The 13,588-nt window shown below is 40.5% G+C and overlaps 1 protein-coding gene across 1 annotated transcript in view; it reads right to left on the reverse strand.

Annotated features, from left to right (window-relative positions):
* The window catches only part of LOC131362582 (alpha-tectorin-like), a 32,073-nt gene extending 19,899 nt beyond the window's left edge, over positions 1-12,174 (reverse strand). Inside the window, exons 1-7 of the mRNA XM_058404698.1 lie at positions 12,041-12,174; positions 11,799-11,847; positions 11,338-11,364; positions 11,201-11,227; positions 10,501-10,527; positions 4,825-4,851; positions 4,184-4,210 (exon numbers count right to left, since the gene is read on the reverse strand). Coding sequence (XP_058260681.1) covers positions 4,184-4,210; positions 4,825-4,851; positions 10,501-10,527; positions 11,201-11,227; positions 11,338-11,364; positions 11,799-11,838 — 175 coding nt within the window. The 5' untranslated portion in view covers positions 11,839-11,847; positions 12,041-12,174. The remainder of the gene's footprint in view (positions 1-4,183; positions 4,211-4,824; positions 4,852-10,500; positions 10,528-11,200; positions 11,228-11,337; positions 11,365-11,798; positions 11,848-12,040) is intronic.
* Positions 12,175-13,588: the final 1,414 nt, after the last annotated feature.

Below are 13,588 nucleotides of genomic sequence, written 5' to 3' on the forward strand. Positions count from 1 at the left end.
CAATGATTACCGGCCTGTAGCCCTGACTTCAGTAGTGATGAAGTGCTTTGAACGGCTGGTCAGAGACTTCATCATCTCTTCACTATCTGACACATTGGATCAAGACAAAGGATCTGATACTGGACTTCAGCACAAAGCAGAAGAGGAATTACCAGACCCCTTTGATCAACAATAGCCCAATGGAGAAAGTGGCCAGCTTCAGATACCTCGGTGTTCACATCACACAGGACCTGTCATGGTCCTGTCACATCAACACCGTGGTGAAAAGGCCCGGCAGCGTCTCTACCACCTCAGACACTTGAGAGACTTTAGACTGCCCTCTAAGGTGCTTAGAAACTTTTACTCCTGCACCATAGAGAGCATCCTGATGGGAAACATCACCACCTGGTTTGGGAACAGCACCATGCAGGACAGACAAGCTCTTCAGAGGGTGGTGCGATCAGCTGAGCACATCATCCTTAACAAGCTCCATGACCTGCACTCAATCTACAACAAGCGGTGCTGGACCAAGGCCAGGAAGATCGTGAAGGACCTCAGTCACCCCAACAATAGACTGGTCTCTCTGTTGAGGTCAGAAAAGCGCTTCCGCTCCCTGAAGGCCAACACAGAGAGACTGAGGAAAAGCTTCTTCCCGCAGGCTATACAGATTCTTAACCAGAACTCCACATAGGACTCAACTGATTGGACTTGCTATATTTCCTTCACACTTGTGTTGGAACACACCAAAACCAAACACTCTGTACATTTGCACATTTTCACATTGCAGGACTGAAGTAACACTGCTGCTCATCATTTCATTTCACTCCCATACTGCTGCGGTCTGCACACTCACACACTTTTTACAGTTTATTTATTACAGTTGTACTCAACATTTTATACATATTTCTACAGATTTCTACTTATACTTTATTTTATATTATATTTTATTCATATTTTATTTTACTTACTGTAAAAATTTTCTAAACTGTAGATTTTATATTTTATTCTTTGCTTTGGCATTTTACGTCCTTATTCCTTTTTCCTTTTCAAGGGTCAAAAAACAGTCATGTAAGCATTTCACTGCATATCGTACTGTGTAGGATTGTGTATGTGACAAACAAAAATTTTAATTTGAATTCAAATTCCACCTACTGTTCACCTGGCAGGGAACCCTCAGCCTCTGGGTCAAGGGTGATTTCTGGGTTAGCAGATATTTAAGCCACATTCAGGCTGAATGTCAGTGTGAAGAATCAACAGTTCTCTGCATACTAAGCTGTTCTCCATGCATAATCATGTTCTGTTTCCCTGCTTTTTCTCACTATTTGGATTGTGATTTGGATTGTTTCCCATATTGCTTCCTCTTCTGGTTTATGAACATTGCCTAGTTTCTGATCATATTTTCTGCTCTCGGTTTTGGATTGTTCGCCACTTAACTATCTCTACTTGTTTATGACCTCTGTCTGTTTACTGACCCTGTTTTGCGTATTGCTATGTGTATTACTAAATAATACTCTGTATATGAATTCTACATCTTCTGCCTTAGAGGGTTCATTACAGAATACTTTGCCTGCAATGAATCCAGAAGGGATATCTCAACTCCATGCTATCACCATCCATCAGGGAGAGGCAATGGTGGCCTGCCAAAAACAGCTTGCCATGTTTCAAGCCACCAAAACACATCTGCTACAGGCTTTTCGTGACTTCCCCCGAAAGCTGGCTTGAACCTGCAAAAATGCTGCAAGTTTGATGATTCTGTAGAAGGACACGATTTCTTATGCTACTGCAATATTTTCTTTTCACACCAGCTGGAAGCCTACTTGGCTGAAACCACTTAGTGTGCCTTTGTCATGTAACTCGACAGGGGAGGCTTTGGCCTGGGCATTAGTAATATGGAACACTGACACACAGGTATGCAAATTCATTCACCTATTTTGCACAGTTGATCTGGGAGGTGTTCAAGTACCCTGCAGGGGAAAGGATGTCTCCGTACAGTTGCTTCAGTTATGCCAAGGGGTGGACACTATTGCCGACTACGCTGTGAAGTTCCAGATGCTATTAGTGGAGAGCCTGTAAGGAGAAGAGCATACCCCTATCACAGTACATCACCTTGGCCATTCATCTGGATAACCTTCAATGCAGTCAACATCATAGCTAGCAGAATCATCCATCTTCCTATTATGGAGACAGCATCCTCTCAGCCCTCTCAGAAGGCCATCTACCCATGCAGCTCAGCAAGAACAGGTTGTCCCCGAAAGAACACCAGCACTGCCTACTTCTTCAACTCTGTTTCTATTGTGGCCAGCTTGGACACCACTGCACCACCTGCCCTGAGAAACCAGGAAAATGCACCGCCAAGGTGGGCCAGAACTCATGTCCTTACTGCCTGTTATTACCAGTGCAACTACATTATGCTAATGGAGTGCATCATGTTTCAGCCTTTGTTGACTCTGGATCAGCTATAAACCTGATACACCACTAGCTCGTAGAACACCTCCATCTTCCCACTGTACTATGTACCACTCCTCTGAAAGTCAAAGCCAAGGATAAACAACCCATAGGGGACAAATACATCACTCATCAGACCATCCCCATCATTCTTCAGTCAGACTTTTTCACATGGAGGAGATGTTACTCTGTGACATCTACACCATCTAAACCCATTATATTGGGGGTCCCATGGTTGAATCTTCATAATCTCTGTGTCTCATGGAAAAGGAGATCCATTGGGCCCAGCAGACCAAAGTTCAACCTCCCCGAGTGTCTCCCGAGCAAGTAGTATTGCATTTGAATCTTTACCAGAGAGCCATCCAATAAGTGCATAACCCAGGCATCAACAGGAACACAGCGCTACAAGCTACAAGTAGGACTGTTTGAGTCCCTTCCTATACCGCAATAGCCTGGTCCCATATTACAGTAGATTGATCCTGGTCATCATTGATCACTTTTCTAGCCTGCAGACTGATGTCCTTCAAAGGCATTCCTACTGCCATGGAAACTGACAAGGTGCTCTTTCACCATGTCTTCCAGTCCTACAGCCTCCTTAATGATATATTCTCGGACAGGAGGACTCCATTCATGTCTAGGGTTAGGAGCTCCTTTTGTGGCCAATTAGGGGTTAACATCAGCCTCACTTCAGGCTGCCATCCCCGATCCAACAACCAGGTTTGGACTTGGACACTACCTACATTGGAAGAGTGAGTTCCTCCCATGGGCCTAGTATGCCCAAAATTCACTCACCCACTCCTCAACCAGTCTCACACCCTTCCAGTGAATCTTAAGTTACCAGCCTCTCCTGTTCCCCTAGTCCAGTGACCCATCTGACATGCCAGCCATGGATGACTGGTTTCAAAGGAGCAGAGATGTGTGGAAGATCACCTACATCTGCAAAGAGCCATTTGGCACCAATGTCTCTCTCAACACCACCCTCCACCACCCTCTTCATCTTGGTCAGATGGTGTGGCTATCGTCAAATAAATATCAAGCTATAATTACCATGCCAGAAAGTGAGCTCCAGGTACATCTGACCTTTTAAAATTCTACACCAGATCAATCTGCTCACTTATCCTATGCAACGTACCAAGGCCTAGGGGACAGCCCTGAAGAAAAACACCTGGAGGTGTTCCTGGGAGGAGAGGTACTGTTACAACATCTCCTGCTGTTTACCCACAACCTTTCCAGAGGGAACCTTCTCCAGAATATTGAACAGCCTCTGGGAAAGTTCAGAGTTCCGGACATTTATGCTGCATCCATGCTGAACGTTCGTGCAAAGTATTGACAGTGCTCTGCACACCAAGCCATTTATTGTTTTCTGTGTGTTTTTCTCTGTGCATGACCTTGTTATGTTTTGCTGTTTTTATTTAATATTTGGATTGTGTTTTGTATTGTTTGCCAAGTTGCTTGCTCTTCTGGTTTAAACCCTGAACTCTGGTCTATTTATCAACCACAATTTTGCAAATGGCTTTGGATTACATGATTTGTGCATTGCTAAATAAATGAATTCTGCATCTTCTGCCTGAGATGGTTCATTATAATAAGGATAAAAATATGAAATGTGCTGTGAGCCAAAGTTTTATTCTAACAATAAACCTATCGGCCAAACAATCAAATACTCAAATAAAATAACCATAATTAATTTATGAGTTTATATTTCTTTCCTTTTGAGAAATGTACTGTCATTTGTTAACACATACAAACACATACACACCTGCTGTGTGGCTCCTAGTTACGCCCACTGCAAGAAATTAAACACATACAGTTTACATTAATTGTATGTAAAGGGATTTCATACAGTTAAAAAACACAATGATTAATAATGCTAGCATAATTGTAATGTCACTGAATGAGGTTTACAGTAGAAAATAGTGTCTCCTTATGTTTTATATTAATATAATGTACTCTGCATATTTGTATGTTATTATTAGCTGTGTTTGTGTTGGTAGTTTAGAAGGTATTTGGCTATGGAAATATTGCTAGTTAAGGGAACACTCAGATATGGAGTATTAAAATAAAACATAAAATATCTCTTTGTAATACTCTTTCACTGTAATACTTAAACTTATGTCTTTTCCTCAAGATTTACCTCATTGTAATAATCCCTCACTCTAGCACTCCCTCATTGTTGTATGATTATTATTATTATTATTATTATTATTATTATTATTATTATTATTATTATTATTATTATTTTCAATGCTTAGAATATAAAAATTAAATCTGAATTTTACTTAGGTGTTGTTTTCTCTGCAGTTTTAGAACCATTATTAATAAATCTATGAGTTTATATTTTTTAGTTTCAGAAATGTATTGTCATTTGTCAGCAGAAAATTGAAATTAAAATTTATTTACCTGTTCTGTGGCTACTAGTTACGCCCACTGCAAGAAACAAAACACATAAAGTTTACATTAATTATATGTGTATATAGGTCTTTCCATTGGAGGATAACCGACCCATAGGGAAAGGTTTCATAACATGTCATTTACTCTCCTTCTAACCCCATCATCCTTGGCTTCCCCTGGTTGCAGCTCCACAACTTACATATATCCTGGAGAGAAGGAGCGTGGTCCACTGGTCCCCTACAGCTTGAACCAGTGTTTTAAGAACCTTGTCTCATGCCTTTGCCTCGCCATCTCCATAGAAAGCCCAGTGAGTTCAGGAACCTTGAACATCCCATGGGAGTACGAGGACCTCCAAGAGGTCCAGAGCGGCCGTCAACTTGATTGTATCTTCTGCGTCTTTGGATCCAAGATGGTGGCATGGCAGTAGCACGCGGTGGCCACTCCAGATCCGAAATGGTGCTATTTGTTTGTTTTATCCCAAATCTCAAAGACAGTGGTGTTCATTCATACGACCATCAGACGCTACTACAGTACAGTAATCATGCAATTACCAACCTGCATGATGATGTATTTGGAAAACTTGCAACTCAAAACTACAACCTCGGCTTGCTGCAGAGACCAGGACTTCAGTCCTTGGTGTTGTCTGATGCTGGTGGCCAGGAGAGAGGTCATTGCAAGTGGTGCTCAAGAAAGCAGAAGCGCAGAAAACGGGTGGGTGTCCATTCTAGGCTAAAAACAAACCCTAGCCAGCTGTCTCTGCCGTCCATTATTTTGTCCAGTAGACTCTGCTCACTAGACATTAAACTGGACAACATCCAACTCCAGCAAACCACACAGCTAGAATTCAGAGACTGTGGCATTTTTGTTTTCATGGAGACATGGCTCAGCGACAGAGTTCCAGATGCTGCCATTTAGCTAGCCGGGCTCACCTTGTTTCATGTCGACAGAAACGCAGCTCTGTGTGGTAAGACTTGCGGTGCTGGCATATGTGTTTACATCAACACCGAATGGTGCAAGAACTCTGTGCTTGTTTCTAGTTACTGTTCATCACTAGTGGAGTTTGTGACTGTTAGATGCAGGCCATTTTATTTACCACGTGAATTCACCACTTCTTTCATTTTCTTAGTGTACATTCCCCCTAAGGAGGCTCTATGTGAACTCTATGGGGCTATTAGCAATTTGCAGAATTGATGGACTGTTTATTATTGAGATTTCAATCATGCAAATCTCAAAACAGTGCTCCCTAAATTCCAACAGCATGTGGACTTTGCGACAAAAGGGGTGGACATGCTGGGTCCTGTTGACACAAATATTTCTGGCACGTACCATGCAGAGCCCATCCCCACCTCAGCTACTCAGACCACATCTCTGTTATGCTAATTTCAGCATACTCATCAGACACTCTAAACCTGTTCTGTAACAGTTTAAAACCTGGCCAGCAGGAGCCACCTCTGCTCTTAAGGACTGTTTTGAGTGTACTGACTGGAATATATTCAGGGAGGCTGCAACCAATGGTTACTTTGTAAACTTGGAGGAGTACACGACATCAGTGACCAGCTACATCAGCAAGTGCATCGGTGACCTGATCTCCAAGCCCATCACTACACACTCCAACCAGAAGCTGTGGATGACTGCAAAAGTGCATGCGGCGCTAAAGTCTAGAGACTCCGTCTTCAGAGCAGGAGACAAGATGGCCTTAGAAACAGCAAGGGCCAAACTGTCCTGAGCGATCAGAGAGGCGAAGCGCGACACGCCCAGAGAATCTATGGTCACTTTCAGGACAGTGGAGACTCCCGGCGCGTGTGGTAGGGCATTCAGGTGATCACAAACTGCAAGACCACATCACCTGCCTTTGATATTGACACCTCCCTCCCAGATGCGCTGAATGAGTTCTACTCTCGGTTCGAGGCACAGAACAACATAGTGGTGAGGAAGACCATCCCTCCTCCTTATGACCCTGTGCCATGTCTTTCAATGGCTGACATGAAGAGAACTCTGCAGAGTTAACCACCGGAAGTCTGCTGGACCAGATAACATTTCTGGCAGAGTGCTCAGGGAATGTGCAGAACAGCTAGCAGATATCATCTCTAACATCTTCAACATTTCCCTGAGCAGCACTATTGTTCATACATGCCTCAAGACAATGACCAAGCTACCACCCTCACTGGATGCCTTGCAGTTTGCGTATTGTCCTAACCACTCCACAGATGATGCCATCACCACAACCCTCCAGCTGCCATACCCCCCCCCCATCCTGACCATCAAGAGCGTCCTGAGCAGCTGCATCACTTCTTGAGCATCTGCATCACTTCCTGGTTTAGGAATTGTGCCATCTCGGATAGCAGGACCCTGCAGTGGATAGTGAGGACAGCTGAAAAGATCATAGGAGTATCTCTCCCCTCTTATGGACATACACACCCCAGACACCCCTCACATATACTCTTCATCCTCCTGCCATCGGGAAAGAGGTAACAAAGCATTCGGGCCCTCACAACAAGACTGTTTCTTTCCTTAAACAATCAACATCCAGAACTGAAACTATACTAACTGTGTGTCTCTCTCTCTCTCTCTCTCTCTCTCTCTTTCTGTCTCTCTCTCTCTCTCTCTCTCTCACACACACACACACACACACACACACATTCTCATCTGTGTGAACAAACTCACAGTATAATGTTTATTACTTATTTGCACTACCTCAACAGCTGTTATAATGTTTCAATCACTGCTATAAAGTTAACATTTTATTTGCACTACTTCCACTGATGCTACTGCATTTTTGCACAAAAACATATTGTCATGCTGCTATATGTATGTAACAAACATATATGTTATTAGATACCTGTTTTTTTTTTACAGTTGCTCAGGTTTGCACATCAAATTTCTTTTTATTTCATTGCACAAGTTCTTTTTGGTGCTATGTGTCCTGTCTTGTGTTGTTTCTGCACTGTCTTGTCTTTGCACTGTTTGCACATGTGGAACTTTATGTAGCTAGGATGTCTGCCCTAGCTCTGTATTGTTGTTCTGTTTGTAATTATTTGTTGCATATTGTTTATGTAGCAATAGAGTCCTTGAGAAACATTGTTTCATTTCACTATGTACTGCATCAGCTATATGTGGTTGAAATTACAATAAAGCCCCCCCCACCACCAGCATCCCTGGGACTGCAGCATAGATCTGCTACCCAACACCATGCCACCCAAAAGCAGGATTTACCCCCCCTTTCTTCCAGAGAGTAAGGCCATGGAGGAATATATTGAGGAAGCCATAGCTATGGGATACATCCAATCCACAACCTCTCCTGCAGCCGCGGGGTTCTTCTTTGTTGAAAAGAAGGATGGAGGTCTCTGACCCTGCATCGATTATCTGGGTCTGAATGTGCTCACGGTGTGTTTTCCCTATTCTGTACCTTTAGTCCCAGCAGCACTGGAACAACTTTATCTTCTCTAAACTGGAATTATGCAGTGCTTATAACCTGGTACATATCAAGGAGGGGGATGAATGGAAGACAGCCTTCCATACCATGAGGGGGCACTGTGAATATCAGTTTATGACACATGGGCTCACTAATGCTCCTGCTGTTTTTCAAGCATTTGTCAATGACATATTCAAAGACTTGATTAACAAATATGTAATCACTTAAATTGATGACATTCTCATCTACTCGGCCACCTATGACAATCATGTTCATCATGTCTGTATCATACTCACTCGGCTGTTACACCATCAACTCTACATTAAGGCTGAGAAATGTGAGTTTCACAAGGACACGATCACCTTTCTGGGATATGTCAGCCCTTCAAACCGACCCTCCACCCCCAGAATTTCCTCCGTCCAAGCACTATGTACCCACAATGCTTCATCCCAAGTCTTACAATGGGCCATCCTAGCATTCACCGAACCATGACCCTGATCCGGAACAAGTTTTGGTGGTCATCATTTTCCCTGGATGTAGAGGACACCAGCTTCATACGGGGCTCCTGGAACCCATACCCATACCTCAATGACCCTGGTCACACATGGCAGTAGATTTCACCAGAATCGTCCATCTTCCAATTATAGAAACAGCCTCCTCTCCACCCCCTCAGGAGGCCCTCTACCCATGCAGCTTGGCAAGACCAGGGTGTCCCCAGAAGAACACCAGTGTCTGCAACTCTGTTTCTACTCTGGTCAGCTTGGACACTGCTGCTCCACCTGAATCAAAAAACAAGGAACATGCACCGCCAAGGTAGGCCTGAACTCATGTCCTTACAGCATGTTATTAATAGTGCAACTACATTATGCTAATGGGGTGCGTCATGTTTCAGCTATTGTTGACTCTGGATCAGCTATCAACCTGATACACCACCAGCTTGTAGAAGACCTACATCATCCCACCGTACTATGTACCACTCCTCTGAAAGTCACAGCTTGTCCAGTGATCCATCTGCCAACCATGAATGACTGGTGTCAAAGGAGCAGAGATGTATGGAAGATCACCCACATACATCTGCAAAGAGCCATTTGGCACCAACGTCTGTAGGCTGACTGCCAGAGACCATACCACCCACCTTATCATCTTGATCAGATGGTGTGGCTATCATCAAATAAACCTTATGCTAAAATTACCATGCCAGAAATTAAGCTCCAGGTACATCTGACCTTTTCAAAATTCTAAGATAAATGAATCTGCTCTCCTATCAAAAACACCACCTACTATGTTACCGAATCTCCCTGTCATTTCATGCCTCACTTCTGAAGCTACCCCACACCTTCTCTGCCACTGATACCACAGACAACAGCCTCCAATCACTGCTCGAAATTAAAGAGTCCCCAACCAGTCTAGTCCACAACATTCTTGACTCCCGCAGAAGAGGCCATCTTCAGTACCTGGTAAACTGGGAGAGATTTGGCCCTGAAGAAAAATCAGGGGTTCTGGCTAATGGCAGCTCAGACCCCTTCTTTCTCTTTGAATTCCAATGGGCACACCCGGATCGCCCTTCACCAAGACCTAGGGGACAACCCAGAAGAAGGACACCTGGAGGTGTTCCTGGGAGGGGGTTACTGTAACAACACCTCCTCTGTTCACCCACAACCCCACTGGAGGGAATCATCTCCGGAATATTGAACAGCCTCTGGGCAAGTTCCAAGTTCCGGACATTTATGCTGCATCCATGCTGAACGTTGGTGCAGAGTATTGACAGTGCTCTGCACAATAATAATAAAAATAACATTTATTGTTTTCTGTGTGATTTTCTCTGTGCATGACCTTGTTATGTTTTGCTGCTTTTTCTTGATATTTGGATTGGGTTTTGTATTGTTTGCCAAGTTTCTTGCTTTTCTGGTTTATGAACTCTGCCTGTTTACTGACCATGTTTTCTACTTACTGTTTTGGATCATTTGCCATATTGCTAGTTCTAATGGTTTATGAACTCTGGCCTATTTACCAACCACATTTTTGCAAACGCTTTTGGATTACATGCTTTGTGAGTTGCTAAATAAATGAATTCTGCATCTTCTGCCTGAGATGGTTCATTATAATAAGGATACCAATATGTGCTGTGAGCCAAAGTTTTATTTTAACAATCAACTTATCAGCCAAACAACCAAATACTCAAATTAAACAACCATAATTAATTTAATTTCTTTCCTTTTGAGAAATGTATAGTCATTTGATAACACATACAAATGGAATTTAAATTTATTTACCTGTTGTGTGGCTACTAGTTACGCCCACTGCAAGAAATAAAACACATGCAGTTTACATTAATTATATGTAAAGGGATTTTATACAGTTAAAAAACACACAATGATTAATAATGCTAGCATAATTATAATGTCACTGAATGAGGTTTACAGTAGAAAATAGTGTCTCCTTACGTTTTATTAATAATATATTGTACTCTCTGCATATTTGTTTGTTATTATTAGCTGTGTTTGTGTTGGTAGTTGAAATGGTATTTGGCTATGAAAATATTGCTAGATAAGGGAACACTCAGTTATGGGGTATTTGTGGTTTCAAATTAATAAAATAAAACATAAAATATCTCTTTGTAAAAAATAAATTAGCTCTTTGTAATAATCCCTCAATCTACCACTCCCTCAGTGTAATACCTCCTCACTGCCACACTTGTACACTTACTCCACTGGACTCCACCTAATGTATTTTAGCACTAAAATGCAATTAATAACAGGCTTAAAAATGGGCATTCTTTATAGTTTAAAGAGTTTTAAAGGCATGTTTACAAGTTATGTCAATCAATTAATAAAGAAATGAATCTCTTTATAGATTACTAAAACCCAAAAAATCAATAAATAAATATGAGTACTCATTTTTATAAATATTATTATTATAAAAAACTATATTTTCAATGCTTAGCATATAAAATCTAAACTGACTTTTACTTACGTGTTGTTTCCGGGGTCGTTTGTTCCACTGCATAAGGTTTAGAAACATTGTTAATTAATTTATCAGTTCATATTTCTTACTTTCATAAATGTATTGTCATTTGTCAACAGATAAAATTGGAATTGAAATTTATTTACCTGTTGTTTGACTACTAGGTACACCCACTGCAAGGAACAAACACAAAGTTTACATTAATTATATGTAAAGGGACTTCATACAGTTTAAATTAACAATGTGGTGTTATTGCTATTGGTGGCTGAGGTGGTGTTTATTTGTTTAGTTTTAGCTTATCTGTGGTTTAAATTTAGACAATTCATGTGTCTACTGTACAATACACTGGCATGTGGCTGATTAAATTTTACTGTTTTAAAGTTTTAATTTCCAGTTTCTTTTCTGAATTCTGAAATTTATTCGTTTAGTACTTGGACCCTAAGTTTTGTAGTGACTACATGTATACTTGGACTGTGGCACAAATTTAGCCTTAAACTTCTACTGCCAAATCCAGATTCTAATCAACTGATTTTTCATACACAACTTTTCATAATCAGGTGTGGTTTGTTTTCTCATGATAAATGATGATATGTAATCAGAATCTTACCGTGTATCATCAACACGCATAGTAAAATTAGGCACCTCATTGTGACCGCCTGTATCAAAAACAGCAAATAAACTTACAAATTAAAATTACAAAATGAGATTCTTTTTGGATTAAGGCACATTTCCACATAAAAATGTAATGTTATTAAAAACAATTAAACTATCAATTTCTCTTCAAAATAAGCTGTTTTACAAACAGTGTCCTTAGTAAAAAAAATAATAAAATAAAATCTGTTACGTTACCTCCTTGCTGAAGAAGTCAGTGCTGAGCCTTCTTCTCTCTCTCTCTCTCTCTCTCTCTCTCTCTCTCTCTCTCTGGGTTTCTCAGCCTTCAGCTCAGGGGTACCTGTGAGTATTGATGCGACTCCTACTCTACTAGTACCCTCTGCAGCAGCTTCCTTGTGTTCAGCATCATTTATGTTCTTTCATAAATGAAAGTGGGTGGACTATTACTGATAATCTAAGGAATCCATAAGCAATGTTCTAAACAGGTTCTTAGGTATGTCCCCCTATTTACTTCCTTGTATTGTTGCCAAATGTGTTTTTAAACAAAACATTTGACTTGTTCTGCTGGTCAGGCTGTAGTAATTTGAACAAAACATCATCTACAGTAGACTGTTCATCTGAATTCTGCCTGTTTACACTCTAAAGTATTACTAGCTGGTGCTTCATAGCCCTACTCTTCTCTGAGCAAAGTAGCTGAGGACACGGTCCCTTAAGCATGCCAACTGGCCATATATCTACATTTTAAATGGTAACCTGCTGTCACTACTTCCTTCAGCCTCTGAATATTTGTTAAATGGCTGTGTCAAAGCCTTTTAAAACACTGCATGTAGTCTGGAGAGTTTTGTATGTTGTTATTGTATGAATTACTTTTTATATTTATATAATTTGTGTGAAATGAATGAGAATATCCTATTTATCTAAATTAGAAGAGTTTAGATTGCTGTGTTAACTGTTCTGAGAACAGTTTGAAAAAATGTGTCTAATAAAAAGAGAAAAACTTTAAATCAAAGCAGGCTGCAAACTTTCCTCTGTGAAAATATAATATTTAGAAAATATGATATTTTTACTACATTTTAACTCTAGCTTTGAATGTGACTCCTTGAGTAATTGCGGTTGTTCTTTCAGCAGATGATTCAGAGGGTGTGTCAAAGGCTGGTGATCATGTCAGAATCAGGAATCTGATATTAGCTTTTTTTTTGCTTAATTATTATGTATATTTAATTACCGAAGAAAAAATAAATAATTCATCCAACACAGAAGACAATGTCAACACAGTGTGAACCCAACTAAGCTGGGCGGAGGTAGGTGTATCAGTTTCACCACTGAAATATTTTTAAATTAAATATCTTACTCATATCATCTCAGAGATTTTTATTTATTTATTTATTTATTTATTTATTTATTTATTTATTTATTTATTTATTTATTTATTTATTTATTTAATTTTTTGCACTGTAATTTGCACCTGCTAATTAGGAGCCTAGAGCTACATACAGACTTCTGTAAAGTTGCTTTGTGACAACTTCAAGTGATAAAAGCACTGTATAGTTGAAGTGAATGTAAGCAGATTATATATTTTAAGAAAGTAAATAATCATTTCCATTAGCATTTCATTTATTGTAACTTTATTATCCCTTCTTCACCTTCTCACACCAACCCAGAGTCTGAAAACCCAGAAATGAGGTTTTAGCATTTTAGCATTTTAGCATTTTGCTCCATTATTGCGATATTGCCATGTTTTATTCTATAACATAAAATGTAGTAATAACCCCCAATTCTTCTGGC

Source organism: Hemibagrus wyckioides, linkage group LG12 (assembly GCF_019097595.1).
Source record: "Hemibagrus wyckioides isolate EC202008001 linkage group LG12, SWU_Hwy_1.0, whole genome shotgun sequence".
Lineage (NCBI taxonomy): Eukaryota > Metazoa > Chordata > Actinopteri > Siluriformes > Bagridae > Hemibagrus > Hemibagrus wyckioides.